Source organism: Arachis hypogaea, chromosome 19, assembly GCF_003086295.3.
Source record: "Arachis hypogaea cultivar Tifrunner chromosome 19, arahy.Tifrunner.gnm2.J5K5, whole genome shotgun sequence".
Classification (NCBI taxonomy): Eukaryota; Viridiplantae; Streptophyta; class Magnoliopsida; order Fabales; family Fabaceae; genus Arachis; species Arachis hypogaea.
The window spans coordinates 56534956-56549251 of record NC_092054.1 but is presented as its reverse complement, the minus strand read 5'-3'; the positions used below and the strand labels follow the sequence as shown (position 1 = coordinate 56549251).

The following is a 14296-nucleotide window of genomic DNA, read 5'->3' as shown; positions in this document are numbered from 1 at the left end:
GCGGGTTTTATGTGGTATTGGAGCTAGCATCAATCTAATGCCACTTTCAGTAATGAAAAAGCTTCAAATTGAGGAGGTAAAACCCACTCGTATTTCTCTTCAACTTGCTGATCTTTCTATTAAATTACCTGTGGGTGTTGATGAGGATTTACTTGTGAAAGTAGGACCATTTATTTTTCCTGTTGATTTTGTCATATTAGACATGGAAGAGGAGGTAAAATCCTCTATTATACTTGGTAGACCCTTTTTAGCTACAGGTAGAGCTCTGATTGATGTACAAAAAGGTGAATTAACCCTGAGGGTCACTGAAGAATAGGTGGTCCTTCATGTTTTTGAAGCTCTCAAGTACCCTAATGATTCTGAAGGGTGTATAAAAATAGATGTTATTGAACCACTTGTTCAAGAGGTACTGAAAGCTGAGGTACTTGATTACATTCTAGATTCTATCTCTGAGTATGAATTAGTGGAAATTGATGATTCACCACCCCAGAAGGCTGTGGTTCACACGCCTAAAGCAGAGGAGGAAGCCCCTAAGCTTGAGCTCAAACCTTTATCTCCTTCTCTGAAATATGTGTTCTTGGTTGAAAATGATTCATATCAAGTGATTATTAGCTCTTCCTTGAAGCCTGAAGAGGAAGAGGCGCTTATTTCAGTGCTCAGGAGCCATAAAACAGCTCTTAGGTGGACCATTAGTGACTTGAAGGGGATTAGTCCAACCAAGTGTATGCACAAGATCCTCCTTGAAGATGATGCTAAACCAGTTGTGCAACCACAAAGGAGACTCAATCCAACCATGAAAGAGGTGGTCCAAAAAGAGGTAATGAAATTATTTGAAGCAGGTACTATTTACCCTATTTCTGATAGTCCTTGGGTAAGTCCTGTACAGGTAGTTCCCAAGAAATGAGGGATGACATTGATCAAGAATTGAACAGAATGAGCTTATTCCTACAAGAACAGTCACAAGTTGGAGAATGTGTATAGACTACAGGAGGCTCAACACTGCTACAAGGAAGGATCACTTCCCCCTGCCTTTCATTGATCAGATGCTTGAGAGGTTAGCTGGTCATGCTTTTTATTGTTTTCTAGATGGATATTCTGGATATAACCAAATTGCAGTGGACCCTCAAGATCAAGAAAAGACAGCATTCACATGCCCTTTTGGAGTATTTGCCTATAGGAGAATGCCATTTGGACTTTGTAATGCTCTAGCAACTTTTCAGAGGTGTATGCTTTCAATTTTTTCTGATATGTTTGAAAAGTTCATTGAGGCATTGATAAACCATTATTTTGTGGCCTATATTGTGTTTAATTGTGTGGTTTTATCAGATCTTTACCCACTTATTCATTAAATTAGCATGTATTTACAATTCCTTCCCAAAATTACTCCATGGTTGAAAACATGCTTCATAGAGATTTTTAATTATGTATTTTAATTCTCCTATATTCCATTCGATGCCGTGATCTGTGTGTTAAGTGTTTCAGGCTTTATAGGGCATGAATGACTTGGAGATTGGAAAGGAGGCTTGCAAAAAAATGGAAGGAACACGAGAAATTGAGGAGATGACCAGCGAGAAGCGACGCGGACGCATGGCTCATGCGACCGCGCGAAATAGAAGAAATTGCAGTGACGCGCTTGTGTGCATGACGCGAACGCATGGACTGGAAACTGCACAAGTGACGCGAATGCGTGGATGACGCGCACACGTGGCAAGGCAAAACCCTGGACGACGCGAACGCATGGATGACGCAATCGTGTGACGTGCGCGATCTGCAAAATCTGCAGAATTCACTGGGGGCGATTTTGGGCTCTGTTTTGACCCAGTTTTCAGCCCAAAAAAGCATATTAGAGCCAGGGAACATGCAGAGACCGGAGAACAACATTCATTCTGCATAATTTTAGTTTTTAGATCTGATTTTACTCATCCTCTAGGTTTTCTCTCTACACATTCAAAGTTCTTAGGATTTTGATTTTATTGCTTTTTGGATTGGGATATTGAGAAGAGTTGTTACCTCCGTCAAGACTTCATCATTCTAGTTTATTTCCTTACTTGTCACTTACTCTTTCATATCCTTAATTTATTCAGAGTTACTATTGGATTACTTTTAGGATTTATTAATACAAGAACTATTTTTATTTTTAATTGATCCTTTTGATTATTATTCATCATGTCCTTCTTCATTCCCTTTTCTTATTTTGCGAAGTTTACATGAGCGAGTAGTTCCATAACTTGATTGGGAGTTGATTGAAAGGAGGACCTTGAGTTAGAATGCTCAAGAGTAAAATTATAGTTGGGTTTAGCGTTGGGTCGCCCTCTAATCACTGACACTAGTCCTTCCCAAGGGAGAGGATTAGAACTTGTGAATAGAAACTGACTTCCAACTTGCTTAACTTTCCTTTATCTGGTAAAGGATAACTGAGCAGGCAACCTTCAATTATCACTTTGATCTTGGGAAAACTCCATCAAGGATAGGGCTTCCAACTAATCTACTCCCGGTCAAGGTTTTTATTTAAATTACATAAATTCTCTGATTTAATTTCCTGTTTACCAACTCAAACCATTTTAGAAAACATCTGATTAATAAAATAGCACACCTTTCTACAACTCGTTGGGAGACGACCTGGGATTCATACTCCCAGTATTTTAATTCTAATTTTGTGACAACCCTTCTAAATTGATAAGCGGATTTTTGTTGGTTAAGAACTGTACTTGCAACGTATCTCCTATAAAAGTTTCTTAACCCGCCAATTTCTGCCACATCAATTTTTGGCGCCGTTGCCGGGGAGTTGCAATAGAGTGCTAAGTTATTGATTGAAATTTATTTATTTGCATTTTATTTTATTTTTGTTACTAAGAGTTGCATGTTTCTTTCGTTAAATGAAGCGTTCACTTCCTAATCCAAGCTTGCCAGTATTTGATCCTGAGATTGAAAGAACTATTTCACGTATAAGACAAGCTCGGCGTCGGTTAGTCCTCCCCGAGGGCGAATCTGAAACGTCACGTAAGGAAGAAACAAGCTCCCTTTTCTACTGATTCGATTAATTTACATGCAGGTGACATGACAACACCTAGGAGAGTTACTATCCAGGAGGCTGGAGCCCCTGATTTTATAATGCAACCGTTTCAAGCACATCACCCAGCAGTGGCTACAGATTTTGAAATAATGACTGCACTGCTCAACTTGATGCCTAAGTTTCATGGCTTGCCTGCTCAAGAGCCTATCAAGCACCTTAGGGATTTCCAAGCAGCCTATTCTACTGTCAGGCGTGATGGTGCAGATGAAACTTCTATTCTGTTGAAAGCCTTCCCATTCTCTCTTGAGGGAAAGTCGAGAGAGTGGTACTACACTCAACCCGCAACAACCGTTTCTGACTGGGATACGCTTAGAAGAGAATTTTTGGAAAAATTTTTTCCAGCTGAAGTTACTGATAAACTGAGGAAAGACATTTCCATGATTGTTTAGGACGAGTCCGAGACTCTCTACGAATACTGGGAGCGCTTCAACAACCTTCTGGAAGCATGCCCCCACCATATGATTGACAAGATAGTATTGCTCAACTACGTCACACAGGGCATGAGGCCTCAAGATAAGACCACATTGGAAAGTGCTAGCAATGGGTCTATGAAAAAGTACAAGACCACTGATGAGGCATGGAAATTGATCAGTGACTTAGCTGAATCTACCCGGAATCACAGGCAAAAACAAAGTCGGTCAAAAGCTATTGCAGAGGTATCTTCTAGTAAGGAGACTACTGCTCTGACTCAAAGCATATGTGAGATGACCAACTTACTGAAGCAGATGCAGTTGAGTCAACAACAAGCGCATCAGAGCCAACAGTTAGTTTCACAGAGAGTGTGCGGAATCTATGCTGATTATAGCCATTATACTAATGAGTGTCCACAGCTCCAGTAGGAAGACAACACTGTGGCAGCCACTCATAACTTCTATGACCACCCCAACCAAGGATACAATCAAGGTGGCAGCTACAACCATGGATGGCAGGACAATTCCAACCAAGGTTGGAGAGATAATTCTAACCAGAGTTGGAGGGACAACAATAACAGAGGAGGCAGAGACAATCAAGGAAATCAGAGGTGGAATAATAACAACAACAGGCAGCAGAACCAGAACCATCCTTACAGAGCACTTCACCTGAGGCAATCCCAAGGAGCACAGCACAACCAGCAACAAGTTCCGCAGATCACTCATTCTAATTCCGCTCCGAGTGACGAGGCACTTCAATCCATTGCACAAGGACAAAGGAACATGGAAAGTTCACTTAACGGTCTAACATCCGCTATACAAGCTCTCATCTCTCAGCTGGGATCATCCAATACTTCAAATACTCAACATGCAAGCTCCAGTGGAATTCCTTCTCAACCCTTACCCAATCCAAAGGGTGGTATCAATGCCATCACCCTAAGGTCCAGAACCACACTGCAAGAGAGAAATCAGGAGGAGCCAATCCCAACAGAACACGCCTCAGCTGAAGAGGTGGTGGAAGTAGAGGATACTGAAGAGGAAGAGGACATACAAGACATGGTTGAAGAAGAAGAAGTTCAACCACAGAAAGAAGCACCAAAGGATGCAGACACTGCAGTAAACATCCCTCCTATTCCATTTTCACAAATTGCAAGGAAGCCCAGGAAGCAGATGGAACTTGATCCCAAAATGGTTGAAATATTCAAAAAGGTTGAGGTAACTGTTCCCCTTTTTGATGTTATTCAGCAGGTACCTAAATATGCAAAGTTTCTAAAAGATTTTTGCATACATAAAGACAAAGTTAATGAATTAGAAACTATTACTTTAGGTAGTTCTATATCTGCTTTAATGGGAGGTAGAGAACACTCGCATTATAAATCCATAAACTAAACAGAGCTCCTAGCCTTCAACAATAGAGGTTCAGTTACTCATGATAATGAAAAAAAAAAAAACTAAAAAGATGAGAAATATGTACATATGTGGATTCTGGATCCCACCAGATGTCCCCCTCTTGTGAACCTTGTTCACTTCTTTATATCCTAAGTTCTATCTATAATTCAAATTCAAAAGCTAACTCTAATATTATCTTTAGGAATGATAAGACAACTACCTACTTAAATTCAAATCAAATCTTAACAATAATTTAAATCTAATCTAGAAATCCTAAAAACTAAATCCTATCTTTCTAGAAGGAATCAATACTAACTAATCACTTGAATCTTAAATCTTAGGATGAAATCAAGGTTTTTCAGGAATGCATATTGAAATTGGGCTTTGGCAAGTGTTGCATCCTGAGAATTTGGAGCTTAGAGCGTCGAGCGCTACTTCTTGAGTTTGGGTATTGGCCCATTTTTTGCCTCTAGGGGGACAAGGAGCACTGGGCACTGGTGAGTGGGCACTAGGTATCGATGAGGGGGCGCTGGGCGCCGGTGGTTGGGCGTTGGGCACTCGTTGTAATGTTTTGGGCGTCCAATCTTGATGTTTTGGTCCTGGTTGGGCTTTTCTTGGATTGTACTTGTGTTTTTTTTTTAAATACTTTAATTCTTGATTATTTTGAGAATAAAAACTCATGAAAATACCATAATACTAAAACAACTCCAAACATTTGTTTCGTTTTAAAATTTTACTAGAAAACATAAGAATTTTAATTAAAATTTAAGAAAACTAATTAAAAAAAAAACTAAAAACTACTAAAGATGCCTAGGCATCATGAGTTTAAGTGAGTCTCTCTCTTGTTATATCAGGGAATTGGATAGAAGGTTAAGTGAGTCTATCGATTCAATTCCTAAATCATGGTATGGACAAGTTAGGTTGAAGAATCCCTTTATTGTTGCATCAAAAAATTGGATAGAAAGTAGAGTGATTCTCTTTATACTCAATTTTAACCTATTTTATTTTCTATTTTCTATTTTTAATTTCAATTCATCTTTTTTCTATTTCAATTAAAGAAAACACAACTAATGATAAAACAAGATTGAAAAGACAATTAATGATACAAAAAGATAAAAATTGAAATAGAAAAAGTTGAATTGAAATTGAAAATAAAAAATAGAAAACAAAAGGATGGGTTGAAAAATTGAATATAAAAAGAAATATTCAACCTTCTACCTAATTTTTCGATGTAACAAGAAAGGGAGGGACTCACTTGTCCACATTATGATTTCATCCAAAACCAAAAAAGGATTTTCAAAAATCTCTAAATCACTCAAAATATGACAACTAAAATAGTTTATGAGGTATTTATAACCTCTTATTAGATTAAAACAAAAAATCCTAAATCTACAAACATGAAATCCAATTTAGTAACTAAATAAATAAAATTAAAATATATTAAATTAAATTAAATATTTTAAAAATATAAACTAATAATTTTTAAATAATACTTAAATACTTCGTATTACAAACATTTGAAACATTTGAAGCACATATTAGATAGAGGGCAAAGAAAATGAATTCATTCTGATTCTTATCTAACACCTGAATCATGACGGCTAAGTATTTATTCAATTTCTTGCTGCGTCCTTGGCCGCCCTTAGCCAATAACACTAGAAGGAACTGGACGCTCGCATTGGGCTTTGGCAGTGGAGGATCATTTCCAGCTTCAAATTCCTTTGTTTATCGTGAAATTCACGATCTCCGTCATAATGGGGCTATTAAGATTCTTAATTACGTTCCACCCACCAATAATGAGTTGAAGGGGTAGCCATTTTATCAATTAATCTCACTTTGTTTTGGCTCTTCAAGAATTTGTTTGTGTTTCCTGGTCATAAACATTATCAAGATTCGATCATTACACTGACAAAACTAGAGGTTCAAATATATAAAAGGTTCAATGGGATATAAGAAAATAATATATTTATATTAAAAAATAAATTTTTAACCGATTTTCAATAAAAATAACTTATTCAGCCAATTTACCAATTTTACCAATTCTTTAACTGGTTTTTTGGTATAAACTAAATCCATCAAGTGAATGATTTCCATTAACCTGGTTAAATGGACCAGTTCAATACAATTTTTAGAATCATGAAAATTATACTTCAACATTGTATTTTGCGTACAATCAATTGTCATAGATAACCCTTTTGTAATCAAATCTAATAAAATCATTTTCTAATAAAATAATGTAATAAAAATTTGTTAAAAACTAAAATATTCAACTTAAAATTCGTTGAGATCAAATGCGTACTCTATATTTAGGAAGCTTAATTTCATGCTGCAAAGTCCAACTTCTAAATTATCTGAAAAAGGTGTCTAGGATCTTAAGTTTGATATAGTTCACGTCCCCCTTTAGCCGCATTAAGATAATCTTCAAATCTACCACTCTGACATACACCACCTCATTAATTTCTTTCTATAATCCTAGTTGCGGAAATCAAAAGCCACTTACTGTTTCTATACCATTTCGTTATGCATTTTTTCTCTTTCCAACATACCGACACGAGCAACGAATGACAGTTCACAGACTAATTGTTAATTAAATGAGTATGTTTAACGAACTCACTAATTGTTAAAAATTATCTCTGTAACATTAAATAAAAAAATATCAATTTCTTCACAATCGAATTATATTTGTTTTCAATACTGTTATCAACATTAGTATTTAAGACAGAGAATCGCAAAAAACAAATAAATTCAAATTCGAAAATAAAAAAATGAAATATTAATATAAATAAATATATTCTAATTGATATTTGTCATAGACACATCGCTACAAATTAAGAACTATAACCATGAAACCACATTAAAGTTCCTAAATATGCCATTGCTAAAAGCTTAAAACCATAACAAGAACCATCCATATTCAACTAAGATAATCACAGATCTAATGAGTAATGACAACTGTTAAGCCATTAGAGCAAACACCTTGCGTGCATAAAAAATAACAATTATGGAGAAAGAAATCCAACGGCAATAGCAAACTCCAACAAATAATAGGTACACAAGTAATACGACATAAAGCTTCCAGTCTCAGACCATTGAGACAAAATACTACGTTCATCTTTAACAAGACAACTTAAGTAGGTACACTCTAGAAAATTTTGGGAAAAAAAAAGTAGCAAAATACATGGTGATAAACACGAGAATTCTCTTCTACTTTGCCTCGCTCTCTAAATCCAGAAAGCACACCGAGACGTAAAACCCAAAACAGAAAAGAAAGTGAAAACAAGAACGCCACCATGAGAACACCACCATGAGCCCAACGCAAAAAATAATAATACTAAAATAAAATAAATAGAGGGAGAACAGAACCATCACTCCATCATCTTCTTTTTGCCTAACATTGATGAAAGAGGGAAAGCGCCATCCCATAACCATCCATCAACATCTTCCCTTTCGCCAGTGGTTATCAGAAAATGCACTATTAGTAACCACTTGCAACAAAATTTAAAATCCAACAGAAAGAGAGCAGCACAAACCATGGCTCATTATTGACGGTGGAAGTTAGTCATTGGAGCTAGTGCAAAAGAGGGCCAGGGGAGATGGTGGAAGCCAATGACAGAGAGGGTAGTTTCAGAGAGTTTGAAGAGAAGTGCAATTAGTTCTACTCCCCTTGTTTTAATTCTTTTGATCTTCACAATTTCAATCTCTTTCAAGACTGCTGAAAGTCCTCATTTTAGTATATCTTGGACTCTTTACCTCAGACAGTTAGAGATGCTCCATTGTCTGCTGATGTGAGATTTAGTATCATGGTTGCTGCCTTGAGAGCCCTGATAAATGAAATAATAAATGCATCGATAACTGTCACTACACTGCATTGACCAAATACAAACACACCCATGTTACTTAAACTTTTCCATATGGTTAAACATATCTATTTTGTGTTTTGCTGTATTTCTCCATAACCCAAACCATCATTTGGCTATAACAAAAATATTGTTTTCACTCATATTATGAGTGTTTCATAGATTGTCTTCTTGGAAACTTTAGTATGACCCCAATGTTTGCATTCCCTTTGCGGAAAGCCGGAAAGCCATCATGGCCCCCGAGCCTGAGGGGGCAGAAGCAACAAAGTGTTGCTTCTCTACTGAAACCCCATGTTTAGATCTATACTTTAGATAATATATTTTCTCATTTTTATAGTTGAAGAAAAACACACGTAGACAAACTAACACCTTTGTAAATCACAAATGCAAAATTTTGATTTTTATGAATGCTATCTTCACAACATATATTATTTGAATAAAGTTATTTATTACATATATTATTTTATTAAACTTATCTACACTATCTAAATTAACACCTTGGCATTTTAGGTTTCTCATCATGAGCATGCCCTTCCCCACCTCCCACAAAGACATGGGAGGAAACGATTTAATCATGGCTCAGATCCTTTGGTCATTCTAAAAAGGAGGAAAGTCAAGGGAAGGACATTAAGAAAACATTATTTGATGCCATGACATGCATTCTATCTTGACAACATATATTATTTGATTAAAGTTATCTACACTATCTAAATTAACACCTTGGCATTTTAGGTTTCTCATCATGAGCATGCCCTTCCCCACCTCCCACAAAGACATGGGAAGGAAATGATTTAATCAAGGCTCAGATCCTTTGGTCATTCAAAAAAGGAGAGAGAAAAGTTAAGGGAAGGACATTAACAAAACATTATTTGACGCCATGCCATGCCATTAGAAAACCGATTGTAAAATACGAGAAGGGTGCAGAGAAACTAAATGTTCATACCAAGCTTCAGGTGCTTGATAGAGAGCTGCAGAAGTACCAAAGCAGGAGGCAAGCATGTCAGTGTTGATCACACCTGGATTAAGTGCAACAATGGCCATTCCTTCTGGCAACTCCTTAGCCACAGACCTGCTCAGACCTTCAATGGCCCATTTTGACGCACAGTAAGGTGCAACCAATGCAGCTCCAGATCTGCCCCAGCCAGATGATATATTGACGATTATGCCCTGCTTCTTTGCAGCAATCATGAGAGGGACAAAGTGGCGAAGCACATTGGCAGTACCTTTGACATTTGTGTCTAGGACACTATCAAACTCTTCTGGCGGCACCTCCCAGATCTTGTTATTCTTGTTTATTGTTCCTGCATTGTTCACTATGATATCAGGAACACCCGTCTTCTCCATCACAGTTTGCGCCAACTCTTCAACACTGCTATTCAACCTCTATAAAAAATCACATGTTCAATGACAATAATAATTAAATAAATATTTGATCATAGAATAGAGAAGAGTGAAGAAAGGGACGTAACCAACCACGTCGGCATTAAGGAACAAGTGATTGTGATTGGGATTGGAAGAAGAGAGTTGGGAGTGGAGGGAGTTGAGGGCATCTTGGGCGCGGGAACAGCCAATTATGTTGTGGCCTCTGTTGGCCAACTCAAGGGCCAGCGCTCTTCCCAGCCCTCTGCTGACCCCTGTTATCAGCACTGTTCGACTTCCAATTGCATCCATAAAAGACCTTAAGAGCAATATCACTCACATTAAAATACGTGCAGGGAAATAGAAAATAAGAATGCCTTGTTTATATTTTCAACATCCCAGCTGAAAGACTGTTTCTTTAGAACTACGCATGACCTGCAAAATACATGCCAAATGAAAAACAATTGAAAAATCAAATCTCAGTTCTAAACTAGAAAATCATAGAACTTGCATTAGTCACTAATCAACAGTTTCAAGCAGTACAACGTTCAATCAACTAACTCCATAACATCAATAGCAGTTACGAATACAAGTTACAAAAGTGAAGCAAAATCTGGAAACTCTTCAAAAATTTTAATCCATGCAAGCGAAACAATCTGTAGAATCATGAAAAGTAAACCAGAGAGAATGTGATCTTGTATAATTGATCTGGAAACCCTTCGCATCATTTTCCTAAGAAAATTTGTTTTCCACAAACAGCAGTAGAAACAGTGGGCTACTGCAAATTCACCTCTCTTGACCTCAATCCCTAAATTATAGACTATCACAGGATTTAAGAAATATATATGCATTGCTCACACTATTCGCAGAAAAAGAAATAATAAACACCAACCAGAAGTAGGGATGGCAATGCAGCAGAGCAGGGTGGGGCGGGGGATGCCTCCCTACTCCCCACCCCAGAACCCTGATCTTCTCCACGTCCTCACCCCCAATCCCTGCCGTGAGGGGATATTTACCCCCATCTCCATTCCCTGCATTCCCCGCAAGGCCCCATTCCCATCTCCTCCCTTGATAATTTCTTTGAAAATCATAATGAAAAAATTTTAAAAAAGGTAAAAAAATCATAAAACATCAGAGCATCATACAAATACATCTTGTCCAAGATTACAAATTAATTGAAATTCAATATCACAATACATAACACAGTACAACTACAAGTTCTCTGTCCAAGTTATCTGTTAAAATAACACAATACAGAAATATGTTAAAATACATCATGAACGAATACAAGATATTAAATAAGAATTTTTCAAGAAAAAGGTAATTACCTAAACTTTCAATTCCCTATCATCCAATATGGGGGAAATTAATTCAGCAATCAACAGAAATTAATTTGCTTTGTTCTATACAACTTATAATAAATAATTAGCAATCAACAGAAATTAACTCAGCAAATCCAGATTTCATTGATTTATATATGCATTAAAAAAATTGAAAAAAGATCATCAATAAGAAATGGAGGGAATAAATAAATCCATCCAATGAATTGCATAGAGTAAAAGATGAATGATATAGTTACATCCCACAGCAAACAAAACCTCACCTGCTTATTTTCAGTTTTAACAAAAGATTAAACAAGGCCAAACAAGGTGTAATCTCATAGAAGCCTACTTTCACTTTTCTTCTTAAAACTCTCAAACATCTAAACCCCCTTAACACATTATTCTTCCTCTCCGCCTACCCTTCTCTTACCTTTCCTTTTTTGCCTACTATCTATCCCTCAAAATTATGCGAGTTCAGGCAGGTTAATAGGTTACTACATACCAAAATGAAAATTTCCTACTCTTAATACATTTAGTGTAATCAAGTTTCCATAACCAATGCAAGAGACTATAAGTAAATACATCCTACTGATTCAGTGAGTTTCAATAAGCTAAGAAAAATAACAAAGTTATGTAACTTCTCAATCAGCACATCAGTTAGAGAAAGCACAAACCCTAAGAGAAAGGGCCATAAACACTAGCCTATCTCATGAATGAAAGATCAAAGAAACACCTTTTGAAAAGATTAATAAGGAGTCATCAAGATAAACCCTATTATCAAAATCCTGACTAATACGGCTCAAGGCCATTGGAAAACCAACCAGCTTGACTACACTGGACCAACCTAATCCGATACCGCTAACTCAGGTGAATGAACTCATCCAGTACCAAAATAGATCATCGATTTCTCACTGCCTGTTAGAAGTAGGCGGAAAAGGAAGGGCATTGGAGGCTACTTCACCCATATATAAAAATTCAAGCTGATAATAAAAAAAAAATCAATAGATCACAGCGAGGGAGAGAGAGAGAGAGAGAGTATCCAACCTGAAGTGGAGGAGGAGGAACAACCGGCAGGGGGCGGCAAGCAGCGCAGATGCAGATACGGCGCAGTGACGGCGGGTGACGGCGGGCGACGCGGTGAGGGTGAGGCGCGGGAGGGGAGACTGCGCGGTGAGGGGAGACGGCGCACAGTGATGAACGCGATGGCTGCAGAGAGCTGGAGAGAACTGGAGTAGGAGGGCGCGGCGCACAGCTATGATAAAGGGAAGACACAGATGAGGATAAGAGTTTGGGCTTATCTATATATATCACATTTGAAATGACTAAAAAGCCCGCAAGTAGAAAAAAATTATTAAGAATAATTAAATAAATTTAAATATTTAAAAAAATTAGCATGGACGAAGTAGTTTTTGGTGACTAAACATAACACAAAGAAAAATGATTTACCAGAAAGAGTAGTACTTTTTTCTAATAATAATGTCTAAATTATTAGGGGGTAGTAATCACTCTAGGTACACCTGCTTGTTTAAAGCAGCAGTCTTAGCCATTAAATCAGCCACTCTGTTTGCTGTGCGCTGGATAAGCACTAAAGTAGCTGTCCAATTGCGTTGAAGCATCTCTTTGATTTTGTCAAGTAGATCAGAGTCATTCCTAATCATGCTGGTTGTGCCTCGTGAAACAAAAAGAAATGCATCAAGATTATCAGTTTCACATATGACCTCTTTGCATTCGCAATCCCAAGTCATAACAAGCCCTCTCCAAATAGCATGAAGCTCACAACAAAGAATACTAGAAAGAGGTATACTGGCAGAACAACCTTTCATCCAAATTCTCATGCTGTCTCTAATAATACATCCAAAGCCAGCTAATTGCTCATTTTAAAAAACGCTTGCATCGCAGTTCACTTTACAGATATTTATTGGAGGTGGTTCCCAGTTATATTGCAAAGAGGAAGGAATAATATGTTTTTGGTTGGTAACAACCTTAGAAAAATCTCGAGCAGCATGTTTAACTAAGTGAACAATTTTCTCCTTACTCCATAGATCATCTTGATGGAAGATGTCATTGATCCTATTCCTCCAAATCCACCAAAAGGCCGCTGCAAAGAGAAACTCATTTTTGTTGAGGTTAGAACGAATCCAAGACACAAAATCCAAACTAGAGTCCTCAGTGGCCATTCCCAAATTTAAGCAAATCCAAATCTGACGAGCTTTTTGGCAAGTCCTAAAGCAGTGGTTAATATCCTCTAGAGCAAGATAACATCTCTGACAAAAATCAGAAGTAGCAAGACCTCTTTGAAATCAGTAACTAACTGTGAAAACTCCATTGTTGAGACAAAGCCAGAGCAGACACTTTATCTTCTCCGGTATTCTCAAGCGCCAAAACTAAAGCCAATTTTCATTAACATTCCAGCCAAATTTCTTCTTCAATAGCCATTCATACCGCTTTTAGTCGAGTAGGTGAGAGTATTTGAGTTTGTCCAAAACCAACCTGTTTTATCTCCTGCCTACTTGATAGGATCAAAGAGCATTAAATCAAGTTTAACTTCTTACAGAATCATTGTGCAAAGAATATCCCATCGCAAATGTCCATGGTGCCAAACATCTTCTAGCTTCAAGTGAGAATCAGAGATGTGCACAAAAGGAACCAAAGGAGCTAGCGTTCCACATGGTCGCCAAGCATGATACCAAAAGGATTGAGATATCCTGCTTGTACACAAATCAAAACCATCACGAAACTTTTCTATTGTCTTATAAATCGCTCGCCAAGTGCTTGAAACATTATTAGAAAAATTGGGTGAAAAGCAAGAACTCCCAGATAAATATTTTGCCAACATAATTCTTACCCAAAACTTATCTTTATTATGCAGTAATTGCCAAACAAGCT

The 14296-nt window shown here is 37.3% G+C and overlaps 1 protein-coding gene across 6 annotated transcripts; it reads right to left on the bottom strand.

Annotated features, from left to right (window-relative positions):
• Positions 1-7835: 7835 nt before the first annotated feature.
• Positions 7836-12706, bottom strand: LOC112775487 (NADPH-dependent pterin aldehyde reductase). Of its 6 annotated transcripts, none has more exons than XR_011878040.1 (6): positions 12455-12686; positions 10981-11323; positions 10203-10523; positions 9673-10112; positions 8403-8693; positions 7836-8311 (listed from the first exon to the last, which is right to left on the bottom strand). XR_011878040.1 is itself a non-coding variant. In XM_072228805.1 (5 exons), the coding sequence occupies exons 3-5, from the start codon at positions 10398-10400 to the stop codon at positions 8624-8626; spliced, it is 708 nt and encodes a 235-aa protein (XP_072084906.1). In that variant the 5' UTR covers positions 10401-10523; positions 10981-11323; positions 12455-12686; the 3' UTR covers positions 7836-8623. The 6 variants fall into 6 exon arrangements, 3 of the variants coding, with proteins under 3 accessions (XP_072084906.1, XP_025674907.1, XP_072084907.1); XR_003189571.3 differs by having other exon boundaries at positions 10981-11166; XR_011878041.1 differs by lacking the exon at positions 10981-11323 and having other exon boundaries at positions 12455-12706.
• Between the last annotated feature and the right edge of the window lie 1590 nt (positions 12707-14296).